Source organism: Tinamus guttatus, unplaced genomic scaffold, assembly GCF_059628265.1.
Source record: "Tinamus guttatus ecotype Peru unplaced genomic scaffold, ASM5962826v1 Tinamus_guttatus_pri_ptg000171l, whole genome shotgun sequence".
Taxonomy (NCBI): domain Eukaryota; kingdom Metazoa; phylum Chordata; class Aves; order Tinamiformes; family Tinamidae; genus Tinamus; species Tinamus guttatus.
This window is the reverse complement of record NW_028288705.1, coordinates 3,334,981-3,351,765: the sequence shown is the minus strand read 5'-3', so window position 1 is coordinate 3,351,765 and position 16,785 is coordinate 3,334,981. Positions and strand designations below refer to the sequence as shown.

General features: G+C 43.8%; 1 protein-coding gene across 1 annotated transcript in view; it reads right to left on the bottom strand.

Moving 5' to 3' along the window:
• The window catches only part of TRHDE (thyrotropin releasing hormone degrading enzyme), a 215,534-nt gene extending 205,859 nt beyond the window's left edge, over positions 1–9,675 (bottom strand). The window contains exons 1-2 of the mRNA XM_088522982.1: positions 8,870–9,675; positions 3,564–3,837 (exon numbers count right to left, since the gene is read on the bottom strand). Coding sequence (XP_088379108.1) covers positions 3,564–3,837; positions 8,870–9,675 — 1,080 coding nt within the window. The remainder of the gene's footprint in view (positions 1–3,563; positions 3,838–8,869) is intronic.
• Positions 9,676–16,785: the final 7,110 nt, after the last annotated feature.

Genomic DNA, 16,785 nt, shown 5'->3' with positions numbered 1-16,785 from the left:
TATTCACAATTCCTTCTTTTAAAAGAGCAGATATCACCCCCTGAGAAAAGCCTGTCGCTTTAAAGCTGCAACTTGTCAGCTCATTTCCATACTTATCTCCACAGCCTATCCACAGCAAAAAAGAAAGGTGGTAGAAGGAAAAACTCCCTGAAAAGTTTCTTTCCTATCATACATCCACGTCTACTGATATCCTCTGCTTTGTCGCTGAATGCTTGCTGCTTCCACTTACTGAAGGAGAATTAGCAAAATAAAAAGCAAGGAAGACAAATAACCAGAGACAGTGCGAAGAGATGCAGGAGGTTGTGATTTTCCATACCCATCTGACTAAGCAATAACAAGAAGCAGAAGGTCTGGAGAGTAGGAGCATAGCTAAACATCAAGCAGACTAAAAATAAAGCCAGAACACAGGGAAAAACCACAGTAACAACAGAAGGAAAAAGGTTGGGAGGACAAATAATAACGAATAAAGAGATGATATGGCAGACATTGTAATATAGTCAGCAATATTTTGCTTTTAAGAATAATTGACAGAGAACATTCATATAAGATATGATTAGAGAGCGCAAGGCAAGAGGAAAAGCAGGCAGCATGTGAAGGTTAAGTGGGGTTTCTGGATTACTGTACTGTGCAGAGGTGACAGTCCACATATCCCATGATTTTTACTGACTACAGCTGGCACATCCGCAGTGCAGCACAGAGCCAGAGATTAGCTAAACTTAGTCATAAGGGCATTCTTACTGCCTTGGTGTAACGTATCACCCTAACAAGAACCCTCGTAGAATTACACTCTGCTCTCATGATCTGTGCTACGGCCCTTTCTTTACACAGTTATCAAGCCCTCACTGAAAGACAGTCCCAGGGGTTTCTGAATTGCTCCCTGCAACCACAGATGAATATGAGCAACATATTATACCTCTGTAATGCATATAAAAAGGTAACGTTGCTTTTGAATTACTCACTCTGGAAGAGATTCTGTTCAGTCCCATACAGACTGCAGAGTAATGCTAACGGTTCATATGCACTCAGCTGTGCTCTTAGAAAGCACTGCTTGTCTTAATTCCCCTTTCCAGATTAACTTTATCTATAAAACACACTGTATCTTCTTCATGTGTGCAAGGATAATGTACTACTAGTTTTACTGGTTACCTAAGCTTTACAAAAGTCAGCTTCTTTTTAGAACTTGATTTGTATTTCAATTTCACACTTAGGTTAAAAATAATTTTGAGGTCAATGTCACTCTTTGAAAGAAAACTGAATAGTTAACACATAACCACTTTTGAGGAAGAAAGCTGCTTTAAACTCACTTTTCTTTTATTCCTCAAGGAGTTTACCCTTGACTATAGCAGTTTAACTGACCAGCTGGAAGAGAGTGAGATTTCAAGTATTATGTTCTGTCAAAATCTAAAAGTGAATTAAAACCAAGTTCCCAAAAGTACCAAAAGCTACAGTATAAGCAAGCTAAAGTCTTTTAACTGCTTACAGAAGAAACACAATATACACCACCTTAACTTAAAGAAGATTTCTCAATGTATGAAACTGATCATCAAAATGTTTCAACCCCAGGGTTAGGTAAATTCTCCTTAACATTCACTTATCTTTAAAAATAAATTTACTTTAACCACACATTTGTGTTCACTTGCCAGGGACACTGGAATAACCAAGTTTTAGTGACAAAACAACTTCAGAGGAAAACAAAAAGTTTAGAATTGCGTGTGTCAGGATTCAGAGGAAATGAAGTTGAAATTCACCTACATAACACCCAGGAAGTTCCGGAACCACAATACAGAAATTATAATAGATGGCAGCCTAATCTCAGCGACTTGCCTGAATGAACACAGCTCTAACCTAGAGTGTTCGCTATAATTCATACTACAAAAGACACATTTTCTGCAAATCTGAACAACTTTTGAAGATGATCAGGTTACAAATGAACTAAAAAAAAAGCAGGAAAATAAATTTAATCAACTTACATTTTAATCTTCCTAGGCTGTGATAGAGGCCAAACTACTAATGAACAAGAGAGAAAACTCTCAACTGATAGAATAATCTTTAGGAATAAGAGACTATCTTAATCTATGTAGGCTTTCGGTCTTCAGCTCTTTGTAGATTCTGCCAACAATTGTGCAAACTAGTAGGTAAATTTTGTATCACTCAAGCTGCTAAAGTGTGCGTATACATGTCCTATATTTGCTGAACCAACAGACTTGAGCTGCATCTCCTTTTATGACTAAAGGTCCCAGTTGACACAAATTCCTTACAAATTAATAGCTGGATGTTCTGTTTAGATTTCTGTTAAACCTTAAGCCTTGAGAACAGTTTTGCGTAATATGAGAAATGACAGAAAGTAATAAGTATTGTCTCCAAGACAAAAGCAGCCTCCTGCTTTCAGAGTATCAAACATACAAGCAGCAAAAGCCTTCAGGATATGAGCTCTAAATACCACTGTAAGAAAATGAGATTCTCTCCTTGAGCTAATAGCCTGTATTTTTCAAAGTGATGGTCTTGAGGTCTGTCCTCTGTGTTGCATATATTTGATTACACTGATACTGGAAGCTGAATCGCTTGCAGCTGTTTTTCTTTTCTTTCTTTTTTTTTTTTTAAATATGAACCTAAGATGTTTCAAAATGAGATAATATTGTAGCACTATGAATGACTAACTTGCAAGCATTGCACTGTGTTACACCACATGGAACATGAGACCTACTAGAGCACACACTAAAACTTTCATCTTATTAGAGCTCAAAGAGAACTTTGAGGAACCAGTGTTTTCTGGAGCAGAAAAATACAGCTTATTTCTCTCTTATTTTTTTTTAATCAGGTTAATCTTCAGCCCAATCCTGTGGGCTGAGCACTGGCTCAAAGGAGGAAACTAAACCACTTGGCTCAAGCAAGGTGGGATATCCTCCCTTTGGAGCCGCTTGGTGCTTAGACTAGCTTGAAGTGATCATGGAGACTTATTTCCTGTTTTGATCGGCCATGCAAGTGAGGCCTGCAGTCCCTCCTCATGTTCCCAGGCCACAGCTTAATGTCACAGAGACTTTGCAGAAGCCTCTGTCTGGACACACAGCTAAAACTCCAACCCAGTCTCTGTTTCCAAAACTAGCTCTGTTTCGTTGTTCAGAGCAAATAAGAAGGAAGGGTTTCTCTGTACGTTCACCTGAAAAAAATCAAGATGACAGCACTGTGAAATACCCTATTAAGCTGACAGCATTTCTCATGTATATTTTGGCTTGTTATACAGTTCTGTGTTTGATATTTGTAAACAAAAGCAAAAGTGACATAAAAAAAGGATTTTCTCTTTCTTCATGGCATAACTCCTGGATCCATTTCCCATTTAGAAACAAAGGCTCCAGAACTCTGTCTTTGAACACCAAAGTCTATGGGAAACTGGTAGGAGGTCTAACATAGGAAGCCTAGGAAGGGGCTGAAGAAAGGAGGCGAACCCTTAAAAACTATCAAACAGTAAACACTTGCAAAATTTAGAAATACTAAAAAAAAAAATAAATAAAGCAAGGGTTTTCAAAACAACAAAATGCTTTTAGTCCAACATTAAAAATACTTACAACAACTCCACTCTTGGTGACAGTTTCCCGGTATGTAAAATTGCACACAGCCCAAGCTAGGTAATATGTGGACATGAGAGGGGTCTGTGAGAAGTGATCTGTAACCCATCCGTCCTCTTCAAAAACAGAAGTTTCCACTGGCATGTTGGACAAAGACAGGTAGGTTGCTTGATGCCTGATGCTGATTTTGAAAGTGGCCTTGTAGATGGGCTCGTCAAAGCACGGAAAGGCTTTTCTGGCATGAGTTGGAGAAAACTGTGTAACACCTAGAAACCTGGAAGAAATGCAAACAAAAAGAAACAAAGTAGAAAACATTACTAATTGCATGCAGCAGGTAGTTCACAGACATACAGAGTAAGATGATCTTTGACTACTTTTGTTTAGGAAAAAGAACAACATTAAAGTATAATACTACTTTATCAGTGTGGTCCTTCTTGATGTTAATTCTTACCACTCATATTGTAAGGCAATCAACACCAAGCCTACAAACTCTCAACAGATTTGCAGACACCACACCGACACTAAATAAATAATCCCTTGCTTACTATCAAAACTCACACTCTATCATTAGTTTTGTTCATCAATACATGAAAAGACTAAAACAAATAAGCATAGTCTTCAGTTAAAAGCAAAATAGGATTTAATGACCTGCAGAGATCTCACTGCCAGCAGACTTTGCCTTTGAGTGGACAGTAGAACTTATCTTCACAGAGCATACTCAGGAGGGTCATTATTTTCCACTCCTGACTATTTGTGTCTTGGTTGAATGTAGGTCTGAGTCACACTGCACTACAGCGCTATTGTTACTGGAGAAGTCCAAAGAAAAACATTCTGTGGGCTTTGCAAAATTACAAACATAAGCAACTGATTAAACATCCACAGAGCCGTTTTTCTTTTTTCCTACACATGCTTTTCTTTTCTAATGAATTTTATGGAGGACAAATCAATGCTCTCAGTTAATGGGTCAAATTACAAAAAGACCTCTCAGGAGGAAAAAGGCATTTATTATGTCTTTATACAGAATGGGAAGGCCTTATTTTGGCAATTTTTATTGTGTAACTGTTTTCTGTGGAACTAAACAGATTTTAATCCAGATAAAGTAGAGGGACCTTTGTAGGTAGAGGCTTATATTTATGTATTTGGAGAAAAAAAAACATATGTGACAATCTCTTCAAAGGAAGAAGTTACACTTAAAAAAATACGGGATAGATGGGAGTGTTTTCTGGAAGCACGCAGGATGAGAAAACATCCTTATGATGAGAGAGTAACTACGAGCCAAATATTCAATTATAAAAGTAGCATATATGTAGGTTGTTTCAGTAGTTTGAGGAGCACTGTTGATTCATGTATCATTTGTTCCTTAGTTCCAGCAGTGGTAATACCCAAGTAATTTCAGATACCAGGTAAACATTTATCAGAATTTTAGAGGTTGACTAATAATCTCTTTTTCTTCTGTGGGAAGAAGAAGGCTAGATATATTTGATACGAGGAAAATGATGGCACCCATTACACATCCCTCTATAAGCGTTATTCTGCAATATGATTTTCTGTAATGCTGAGGAAGGAGGAAGGAAAGAAAAAAAAAAGTTAACCTTTAAGGAGACAAAATATACATCTTTTTTTTTTCCTAACAGCTTTTGGAGATTTTTTGAATACTTTATAGCAATATTTTATAAAATCAATGAAGAAATTAACTTTTGGAAGTGTTACAATACTTTTATCTTAGTAGAAGGCTTCCAGGCCTGATAGAACTAGATATGTGCTTCCTATTGAACTTATCACCTATTTCATAAGGCTAATCTTTTAAAAACTTGAAAATTTATACAATACTGCAGCTTTTACCATTGGTCTTCCAACTAAAAAAAATAAAAGTTTTAATAGGCTAGTAACTATTTAAGGAATTCAGATTATGTTTTTCATGCCTCATCATAAAATATGGATTAGTAAAAATCACAACATTGCTAAATATAAGGAAAATGGTATTCTCAGGTATTCCAGCATTAACTCAACAAAGTTCCACTATTATCAGTGGATTTACCCTACAGCAACAAAGTTGAATTTGCCTGTTAAAAGGAACAAGGCATCTTAATTTATATGCAAAGTATTACTGGTGGGCCTGATTCTTCATTCTGGGCGCACTCAAAATAGCTCCAGACATCAACAGGGGCTTCAAGCAAGCATGGAAACAGTACTGGCCTGTTATTAATGAAGCAAGAATGATGAACTTGCTTCTGCAATTAGCAATTTTAATAAGCACAAACACACATGTAAATGCACGCTTAGGGGAATACTGTATATGTCCTGGCACTCCAAATAAAGAAGTATTGGCTTTCACTTCTTAAAGATCCTATCTGTATTCCTTTAATATTTGTTATGTGTTTGGCAATTGAAGCAGTCTCTTCAACAGGCTAATAAAAACTGACACACTCTGTATCTTCCGTATCCACACGGATAGATGTGTACACCCACATACACGTAACAACTGGGCAAACATTACACAGTCAATATTTCATACTAAAAATACATCAAGCTACCAATAGCAGGGATATTTATAACCCACGCCTTACTATCAAATCTGAATTGGCTTGCTGTACCATAAAGAAAAAGGAAGTTGAAATCTGCTCCCCAAAGACTAAACTGTTACCAAAAAAGAAAAAGTTTATGCTCATCTATTTCATTCTGTTTTAGGAGGGGAGGGGGGGGAAAAAAAATTGTGCCATGACAAAACCGAAGAGCACGTTTAGTATTTCATCTATATCTCTACATCTCTCTCTGGGCACTGACACTTTTACCTTCATTTCCCAAAAATATCACCATAAGAAGTTGTACTTCTGGGAATGACAGCCTTGCAGCCTGTCTTTTCAGCATACCCACGGCGGTAATTTGCAGGTATTTTAACTCCATCTCATCTATTAGAGGGAGACATGTGTTGCCTCAACAACTCATCTATTTTGACATCTCAGTTGTTAAAATGGAAAAATCTGTCTGTTTGTTTTCCCTGAATGATGTAAGAATTTTCTTCTTTTCATTTATGCCGAAGTTTGATGCTTGTTTAAATTATGCATGGATATCATGGCACTCTACAAAAGCTCTATAACAAACGCTGTTGCTAATTGGCAGTAAATTCTAGGAGGTAACACAAAACAAGTCTGCAGTGTATCACCTGCATTTTACCTTTCAAGTAAAGGTGCAAAGATTTCAGTAAGAATATACTTTCATGTCATTGTGGACATTTCAGACTGATACATGGCTTTCACCTATGAAGACAGCAGAAAATGGACTAACATTTCAGTTTATGGAAAAGAAATTATAAACTGAAAGTGTTATTATGCTTGTGAAGCCTCACAGTTAAGCAGAGTTCTGCACTTCTCATGTACCACAAAGGTGAAAAATGATGCTAAAGGTCCTTTTACAGCAAACACTACTCCAACCATGTAGCAATATTTTAAGTGAATATAAAGCTGTCAAAGAGCTAAAGTTGTACTGAAACACCGAAGTCCCTCAGAGCATGAGAGAAGCCATTCTATCTATCATGATAGAAACTGTGCGCATTTAAGAACTACAAACGGTTATCCACATTACACTAAAAATGAAGTTATTAATCAAAATGCAAATTTCTACGTTGCAGGAGCACACTCTGAACAAAGAAGTTCCATGGTCTAGTGTGTATTATTTATTTTATATTTCAGTCAGTCATTAAACCTCTGACAGCTCAAAAGAACAAGCAGTCTTCCTATTAAATGGCTGAAACTATATTCACACCCTGGCTGGTTTTACAAACAGTGTTTTCCTTAAAGGAATATGAGAGAGCTAAATTCTTTGCTGGTGCAAAGAGGAAATGCCACTGATTTCAATACAGCAGTGCTCCCTGAGGCACGGTAAGGAGTTCACCCAATCTAACTATATACAAGTGACACATTAAAAACAGAGAGTGACCTGTAGCTGAAAAGTTACACAAGAAGTATGGGGTAAGACATTTTAGTACTGCCTCTGCCCTGTATCTTAAGCTATCTTCATGTTTCTAAAAGGGAATAGACTAAAGTTTTCATCATAACTGGGTTATCAGTTCTAAAGTGCAGTACAGTAACTTCAAAGAAATGTCACTGCAGCACTGGACTTTACTTACAAATATACAAAGTTCAAATATACGAGAATAACTGCTTGAATAATTTCTTGTCGTTTCTGTAAAGAGAAATATACCTGATGTTATTACCAATACTTTACCTGCTTAGAGACCTAAATGAAAAAGGATAGATCAGAATTCTTGATCACCTCAATCATTCAGTACTCGGTGATAAAAGGCATTTTAGCTGCGTATTTTCCTACAACCACACTTTTCGAAATCTATTTAATTTCACTATGATGACAAGTCATACAAATTTAATTTCAATCCTGTTTGTGATTCTAATAGCACTCTGTTTAAAGTGTTCAGTAGCCATAGCGACAAAAATATTTTTTAATGTGAGGACTGTTGGTTTAATTGAATTGGGAAGTGCTTTTTTTCTTCCTCTCCGACTGCCTTCTTTGGGCTTCATCTTCTAAGTACAGACTCTTAGCTTCACGCGAAGCATAAAACTGGCAGACTGAGAAAGGCAGGAGCTGGAACTGCATGGATATTCCAGGAAAGCACAGCTTAAGCTAAACTAATGAACAGGATCACAACTGCAGAGGAGCCCTACCTATCACAGAGCCTGAACGCGGTTAAAACTTTTTAACGTATCTCTGTAACTCACCTACCACAAGTGGGGACTTAATAGTGGCCCAAGAGCTACAGTAATAAATGACTAACTAAAGATCGCACGCTGCCCTGCATGAGAAAAGTGAAAATGGAGCCGGTTTTGTCGCAGAGAGCAAATTCGCAGCGACTCGGCTGCAGCCAGTGAGGTCCATCTATTTGCTTGGCGTGAAACCGCATCCCAGAACAACTTTTTGTTTGAAATAACCGGGAGCACCGGCGAGGCGCCGCCGCCCCGAGCACCGCCGCACTCGGCCCGGCTCCCGCTGCGGGAGGGCGCGCGGCGCCGCACGGGTCCCCTCGCCAACCGCGCAGCGCAGGGGACGGGACGGGCACGGAGGGCACGTTTAGGGCGGCGCGGCGCCCGCGGGACCCTCTGCCGGCGGCTTCGCTCCCTCGGCGAGGCCCGCGCGGCGCCGGCGGCTCAAGCAGAGCCGGGGAGCGGCCGCTGCGCCGGGGCCGGCGCCGCTTCGCGGCTCCTCCGCCCGCTCCTGGCGCCGCCCCCGGGCCGCCCGCCCGCCCGCCCGCCCCCTCGAGGCCCGGCCCGGCCCGCGCCGTCGGCGGCGCCCACCTGCGCTCGCCGTGCAGCACGTAGGAGCTGCGGAAGAAGCCGAGCAGCTCGTTCTCGATGAGCGCGTTGTAGATGATCTTGAGGTTGTAGCTGCGCTGCGCCTCCAGGCTGCGGTTGAGCACCACCACGAAGACCTGCGTGGGCGGGTGCAGGAAGAAGTTGGCGACGCGCACGGCGCCGGCCAGCTTGTCCTCGGCCACGCGCACGGCCTCGATGTGCATGCGGTGCGCGTGCAGCACGATGTAGCGGCTGGCGTTGCGCACCTCCAGCTGCACGTTCACCTCGCCGCAGAAGGTGAAGTTCTCCATGAAGGCGCTCAGCATCAGGTTGTAGTGCAGCGGGCGCAGGTGCCGCGGCAGCCGCGCGCGGGCCCAGGGCGGCGGCTCCCGGCGCCGCTGCCACTCCTCCTCCTCCTCCTCCTCCTGCTGCTGCTCCTGCTCCGCCGCCTCCCCGCCCCGCGCCGCCGCCGCCTCCTCCGCCCGCCCGGGGGGCTGCCCCGCGCCCGGCGGCGGCCGCGCTGCCCCGGCCGCGCTGCCGTTGGCGGCGGCGCGCGGGGAGCCGTCGGCGGCGCCGCACTCCTCGAAGCGCACGCTGAGCAGCACGGCCACCATGGTCACGGCGAGCAGCGCCAGCAGCGAGACGGCGAAGGCGAGCACGAGCCGCCGGTGCACCGCGATGTGCCGCTCCGTGGTGCGCGGGCGCGGCGGCGCCGGCCCCGCGCGGCTGCCGTTCCGCAAGGCGGCGTCCTCCTCGATCATCATGGGCGTGAAGGATGAGCGCGGCTCCCGCGCCTCCGCCAGGGCCATCACGGCGCCAGCGCCGCCCCCGCCCCCCGCGGGGCCGCCGCCCCCCGCGGGGCTCCCGGAGGCATCGGCGGGGGAAGGGGGGGGGGACGGGGGGGGGCCGCCGCGCCGCCCCTCACGCCCCGCCGAGCCGCATGGCGCGGCCCGGCACCTCGCTGAGGCCGCGCAACTTCAGCGCACGCCGCCCGGCCGCCCGCCGCGGGGCTCGGGGTCCCCCGGCGGCGCCCCCGCCATGCGCGCCCCGCCGGGCCGCCGGCCGAAGTCGCTCGCTCGCTCCCGGCGTCTCCGGCTTTTATTCCGTCTTTTCTCTCTCCTGCAGGTACAGAGCGCTCTCCCGGCTGGCTCGGGCAGAGGCGGCTATATATAGGCACCGGGGAGCGGCGCGGGAAGGGAAGGGATGGGAAGGGAAGGGATGGGAGGAAGGGGGCGAGGCGGGCGGGCAGCCCCGCCGCCCCGCGGAGCCCCGGCGGAGCGGGGGGGCCTCTCCCGACGGGACGCGGCCCGGCCGCGCCTCGGGACAACGGCGTGGGGAGGGGGCCGGGGAAAGGACCGGGAAAAAAAAAGGGGAAAAGGACAAGTGCTGCTGCTCTTAGCGATGTGCTGAGAGAGACCGCGCCTGAGTGTCGCCCGGGACCTGCTCGCCCTGCAGCTTTCGGCCGCTGCTGGACGTGCCGGCTGCGTTCCCGCTCCGTGCAGCCAGCACGTGCCCTGAGCTGCCCTAGGAGCAAAGTCCTGCTGGAAAGCGGAGCCGGAGCCGGCCCTCCAGCCTGCGCCCCACGGCCACCATCCCACAACCCAAGCGTGTGCCCGTGGGGACTGCAGGGACGCAGGATCCATCGGCGCAGCGGGGAGCTGCGTTAGTGTCTCAAAGCTTCCCTGCTCCTCTTACTTTGCTACATACTTCAAAAACTCTCCATTCAGTTTCCTTTTCTTTGAAGCTCTTTAGTTCCGATCTTGTAAACAGCTACAGATGTGCTTATCCGTGGCATTTAGTCCTCCGGAGTCTATGGGAATACATGCTGTACATCAAGTTAAGAGTGTACATAACAATTTGCAGGATTAGGACCTTATTTTCCATAGGGAGAAAAATAAAAAGCCACGGAAAAGTCCTGCACTTCTTTCAAAAGCAAAGCAAATCTGCACAGATTCATGGAAGAGGATGTAGTGGCCAATTTATTTTCTGAAGGAACGCCTGATTTCTATTTCCCCTGAATCTGCTACAACTTTTAGAAACGTTACCTGACTTTGCATGGTGATGCAGAATAGGAATGATCATTTACTGACAGTGGAACCAGTTAGGGTCAGGAATATAGAGAGATCTGCTCTCCCTGGAGTGATCTGAGCCTTTGTTTTAATCTTGCAACGCAGTCTAACTAAAGCTCACAGTCTGAAGCAGGCTTCAGCGTGAGGATGTGATACACTTGCTAATTGTGCTTGTACGTCCTAGAAGGGGCTCTGGCTTCGCTCCGTAACGAGCGTTCCCACATATTTCCTGCAGCGTTAGTCGGCTACCTACCTGCTATAATAGGGCAAAGAACAGAAACATTTCATTATCTGAAAATAGCCATCATTATTTGTTGACTGAATTTCGAGGCAAAAAGGTTGAAAACTATTGCTATGTGATTTGGGGAAAAAAAAAAAAAAAAACAGACTGACACTACAAAATAACATCCAAAGCTACAGGTTTGAAAATGTCAGTTTTTATATGTTTCATTAAACCCCTTAAAAGTGGACACAAAAGAAGTGCCTGAGTGCTTTTAAGGTTTTGCACGCAGGCTGTCAGTAGCAGTCATCAGTAGAAAAGGCAGTGTTTGCCTCTCTCTCTCTCTGCAATGGTTTTTAAGTTTATATGTTTGTTCCCATCAGCAGCCCAGGGAGACATTCAGGCAAAGATGTGCTTCGAGAATAGAAGTAGACTGTAATAAACCAGAAGAGTTTGTCTGTCATTTACAAGCATTTTTATTAAATCATACCTTAGTAATATTTTTAATTGAACACAGCGAGCTCAAGGCGGTAGTTGCGTGTTTTACAGATGAGCATTTTGGTGAAGCCTTCTCGGAGAAGCGGGGAGTTCCGTGGCAAGCAGTTGTTTGCTAACTCACCGATTCTGCCGTGTTGAAGAGAAACGTTACAGCTGCATGCGGGAGCACAACGTTGTTTTGGCCACCTCGCTGTTGAGGGAACAGAAACACGACTCTCCCAAAGCCAGCTGAGGGAGGCAGCCACAGAGCTCAGCTTTGGCCATATTCATCTATATCTTGAAGGGACAGTTCTGGGGAAAGAGATTTACGGTTCTTGCTAGTAAGCAGCTGAGAGGCTAATCCCATATAAGCCAGGTTAAAACAGCATAAACAGCCAAAATGCCCAAGCGAGGCACAAGTGAAGCGAGGTTGGTTGGTTTATATTTGCCTCCGACATTGGCTCCATTACTCAAGCAAAACATCAGGAGGTTTGCAGCTCCCTTGGGATCCTTGTTATTCTGAAGACTTATGACAGGAAGGTGCTGCTAAATCCTCTGTTAAACTCATGTGCCAGGACTCAGCTGTCATGCTAAAACTGCACTAAACCTCTTCTACATGTTCCTAATGATGTATTTCTAAAACGTAGCTTGACCACATGCAGATCGAGAGGGGTAGTAACGTCTCAGTTTGTTCTCAAATGCTGTTACCTGAAAGCAGTTCCATGTACAGATTGCTATGTTTGGCTATTTAACATAGAAATTACATGAGATCAGAAAGACAAGAGGCCCCCAATAAAATCTGTATGCAAATTTTGAGAAAAACTGTTGGCTGTTCATTTTTTCAGAGTTATAAGTGTACACATGGATTTCATGGGGAGTACCTCTGAAGGCTGCAGTTCCTTTGGTCTGTCTGCAAACAGTGTTGGAAAAGACATCAAATCATGGATCATTTTTGCAGTAAAATCCTGATAATGACTCCCAGTTGTTCAAAACTTCCCTTAGGCCATCAACATCTTGTATGCAATCACATTTTATGTTGTTATAGGATAGGATTTCAGTTGTACAGAATAAAAGAGCATGCCTCACCTTCACTGAATTGCTGCAGAGATGGCCCTGCCCAGACAAGTGCCAGAAGAAACATGGATAAACTCCAGGGAAAACAGTTTCCGATTTCTTATCAACTGGTCGAGCAGCCAGCAAAGAGCTGATGAGGGACCCCAATAGCACTGTGACTTTATACTGTTAAGACTGTACACAAACCCCACACAGTAGTCACACTGGTGCTTTACAGTCTTGGCAGAAAAGCTCTATAAATGAGCAATCTTATCATATATCATGCAGCTGGGTGCAGTTCGTCCAAACAGAGGATCAGCACGTTACAGCTTTCATGGGCTACCTAACTGCTTTTTCTCTTTTCATCTGTCCTTTATTCATCTGGGTATATCAAAGAGTTACCAATAGACTTTATTTTACTGACCTCACACACACACACACACAAAAGCCATAAAGGATTCAAAAAACATCCTTCTATGCAAAGGCCAGGAACAAGTGCACCCATGAAACTGATACCAGGAAGAATTACAGAGCGCGAGCTCGTGGGCCCCCGTGTGCCAGGGACCCGTCAGCCAACACACATCAGAGCTGCTTCCACGGCACAGCCGCAGTCGGGCATCACTGTGCTCCTAGTTGGGTTTCTCCTTGCACACCTCAGTGATACTCGTAGCTCTTCATCCCTTCTGTTTAAGTGCTAAAAGAGAGCATATAGTCTACTAACATTTTGGCCAAAAACACTCCGATAAGGTTTCGTTCTGTTTTTAATGGCAAGCAGATTCTCATAACCCCCCTCCCAGGAATACTCCCCAGAGGATTGAGACGTACTTCCCACAAACCCAGCTGTCAGAGGCAGTAACTTGCAACTGCCCTTGGGAGCAAGGGGTCGCTGGGGACGGCTCTGTCCCAGCTACAGCAAGTCCCTGCATTCGGCGAAGCCAGGAGATAGTTAACAGCCTGGGGCCTGCTGGCTTCGCAAGCTTTTACTAATTCCCCAAAGAAGAGCTGCTCCCCAGCGGGGACCGTTCTCTCCCCTTGGGGCTTGCAAGTGGGCTAAAGAGAGTGGATCAGGACACTGAGCCTACCCTTTATTTATTTATTTATTTACTCTTTTTTTTTTTCTTCCAGAACACATTTTCAGTAACATGTCAGGTTTAACATATGGCACTGGTGAATACACCTTCTGTTGGGTTTGAAAATTGCTGCTGACAAAAAAAAAAGAAGAAAGCGATGAGAAAGATCTTCTGTTTAAAAGACTAAACACTGGATTGTAAAACAGACTGACATGCAGTGATTTGTGCTGACTTAAATATACCAAGAACTGGAGTTTCCCTTCCATAGGTCTCCTCTGCTCCTTCACAGTTACAACCTCATGCTGCCTGTATAAATAACCTTGCATACTGCCTGAGTCCAGTGGCCTTAAGCACAATTTATATATTTAGCTTCCAATGAGGGATGTGGGTGGCCAGATGACTAGATACAGCTACATCCTGGACAAGTTCCATTTTCCTATGAAGAAAAAGGCATAAGAGGAGAGACATGAGAGCAAAAGCCATGGTGCTGCACTATGCTGCAGGTAAAGTCCTCTACAGTGAGAAGCTGGAAGCTCAGGACAGGCCTGACCCCCAGTACTCTGGATCTTTCTCTTCTCCTCCTCCCTTCTTTTGCTCCTACCCTCACTTCTTGGTTTGCAGTTGCCTTTAGAGTAGGAAGTAACCTCTGAGAAGGCACCTATAAGGTGCTGCATACACACAACATCAACACCGAAGCTGAGTCACATTTACCTGTTCTTTCTCATTGCTCCTGTTCTTTGAAATGATACTGTCACTCTCTTGCCATGGAATTTTCTTCTTTTCAAATCCTTTTCAATGATTTTAATTCTATTTAATGCTATCTTAATAAATTATGAAATTATAACGCCTTTTTATTACTTAAAGCTAATCTGGTTTTAGAAATCTACATTTATAGGAGAATGAAATAATGTTTTACATTTCCAAATTAGATGCCAGAAATGTGTTATTTTCCCCAGATATTCCATTTTCATATGTATCCATGTCTACAGCCTCACAAAATGGAAGTGTTTTTTTCCTTTTTTTAAACAAATCCTCTTGAAAGGTAGGTTGGTTGGTTTTCTTGTTTCAACCATGAACCATCCCTATTTCACACGTTCAGTAGTAGCATGAAGAGCACATATATATTGCTGTGTGTTTCTTTCACTGAAGAATTACACTTCAAACTAGTTAATCAATCAATCAGGATCGATTAGTGATAAGAATTCAGCTGGGGATGGGGATACAGGCACTTGTGGAAATGCCAGGTTATTGTAAGAGCCAACGTTCCCACACCTAGATCATGTCTCATCTAGGAGTCCATCACCTCTTCACTGAAAACCACAAGAAAGACATTAGTGGGTAAGCTAAGGATTTATTTCCTTTACAGTTTATTTTAAATACATTTTTTTAAAATGGGCAGATAGATAATCTTTTTGTCCATGCAAATCTGTAATCCATTTTTAAACTGATGATGTGCACCAAATGCCAACGCACGTGGAGTTACCTCAAAGTTCTCCTCATGTAACCAAGCCAGAGGGCTCTTCCTTACACCGGAGCGCTCGTCATGCTTTACTGTCCCCCCCGTCAGGTCCCTTTTCATGTGCCAGGAGCACATGAGTGTGTCCACACGTTCAGATCCACCTCAGCCACTTGTACCCTTTTATAGACCCACAGCTTCCGTTATCGCAAGGAGTATCGGATGTTGTCAGGATACTGATCTTTACCTCTCATCCAGTCAAAATACTTCTGGCTTGCCAGAAGTCCTGCATAAGCACAGAATAGACAGTTTTTGAAGAAATGTGACCAGAAATTGAACAACGGAGGGAAATACCTCCTCCCAGCAATCCCCAGGGAAGAATGAGCTGCCAGATAAGCAAAGACCTCTACGAATAGGATCACTGCGAACATCCTCAGTCACAAATCCGATCGATCCCAACCTTTCTGAATAAGGACTGCAAGGAAGCAGGTCAGCGTGTGCTTATTGTTGGCATATTTTTATAACCAATTCCAAAAAAGCACTTTGGTACATGCTTAAATATAGCTTCCTTCTGGCCAGCATTTGCAACTGAGTAAGTGCTGGAGCAAAGTCCTGCACAGGGGTCCTGAACTGCATGTGGGAAGAGGTGTTTGGCTGCATGGGCAGCAGCACTTGCCTCAGTGCTCACCTGAGCTGGGATTTGCCTTTTAGTGGGGGCCTGGAGAATAAACATTTTTATTTCCTCATGCCGTGAGTAATACCAAGGTCTTTGAATGTAGGATGCCCAGCACTGATTGAAAAAAAAAAATGTTTCCAGTGATAAAACTATCCCAAAAGCAATTATTGTACGTTAACTGACATCTAAAACATATGAAAATATCCTCCCTAGTAATTCCAGATTTCAGTCTTTCCAGCTACACATGGGTCATTCTTGACTACCAGAGTGATTGTCTCATAAATTTGATTAAACATCAAAACACGTTTTCATACATTTAGGTCCCAGAGCACACTATCAGATATTAAATAATGCTACTCAAGTCACAGAAAAATATTTTAGAATCACTTTATGATTTTTTTTTCCTCGGTACATTGGTGCTATTTTAAATATACCCCTACCAGCAAAGCCTATCATCTCTCTTAATAGTACCAATCCCACTGGCACACACTTCAAAAGCAATGAAAGCATTACAGCTAGTCAGGTTTAGAAAGGTCCAGAAATTACTTAGGTATCATTTAATTACATTGCAAGCTGCAAGGAAGCAGTGTAGAGGACAGCCATGGCTAGAGGTGGCTGCTAGGGGCTTGTGAGAAAAGTATTAACCGGGTCACTCACCTCCGGCTCTGAGCTCAAAAGGAGCTACGTGGCTGAGATGTCTGGGGAGGAAATCCTCGCTCATAATTGAAGTGGCAGGATTTCAGCCCTGCTGGTCGAAGATTCTTATTCTCAAAGTCATATTATTTAATGTAATTTGTTCAGAAAATAAGCCCAGAACACTAGACAACAGAGATGTCAAAATCAAATCATCCCAGCTTTCCAGTAAGAAACTCATTCATACACATCAGACAATACATAA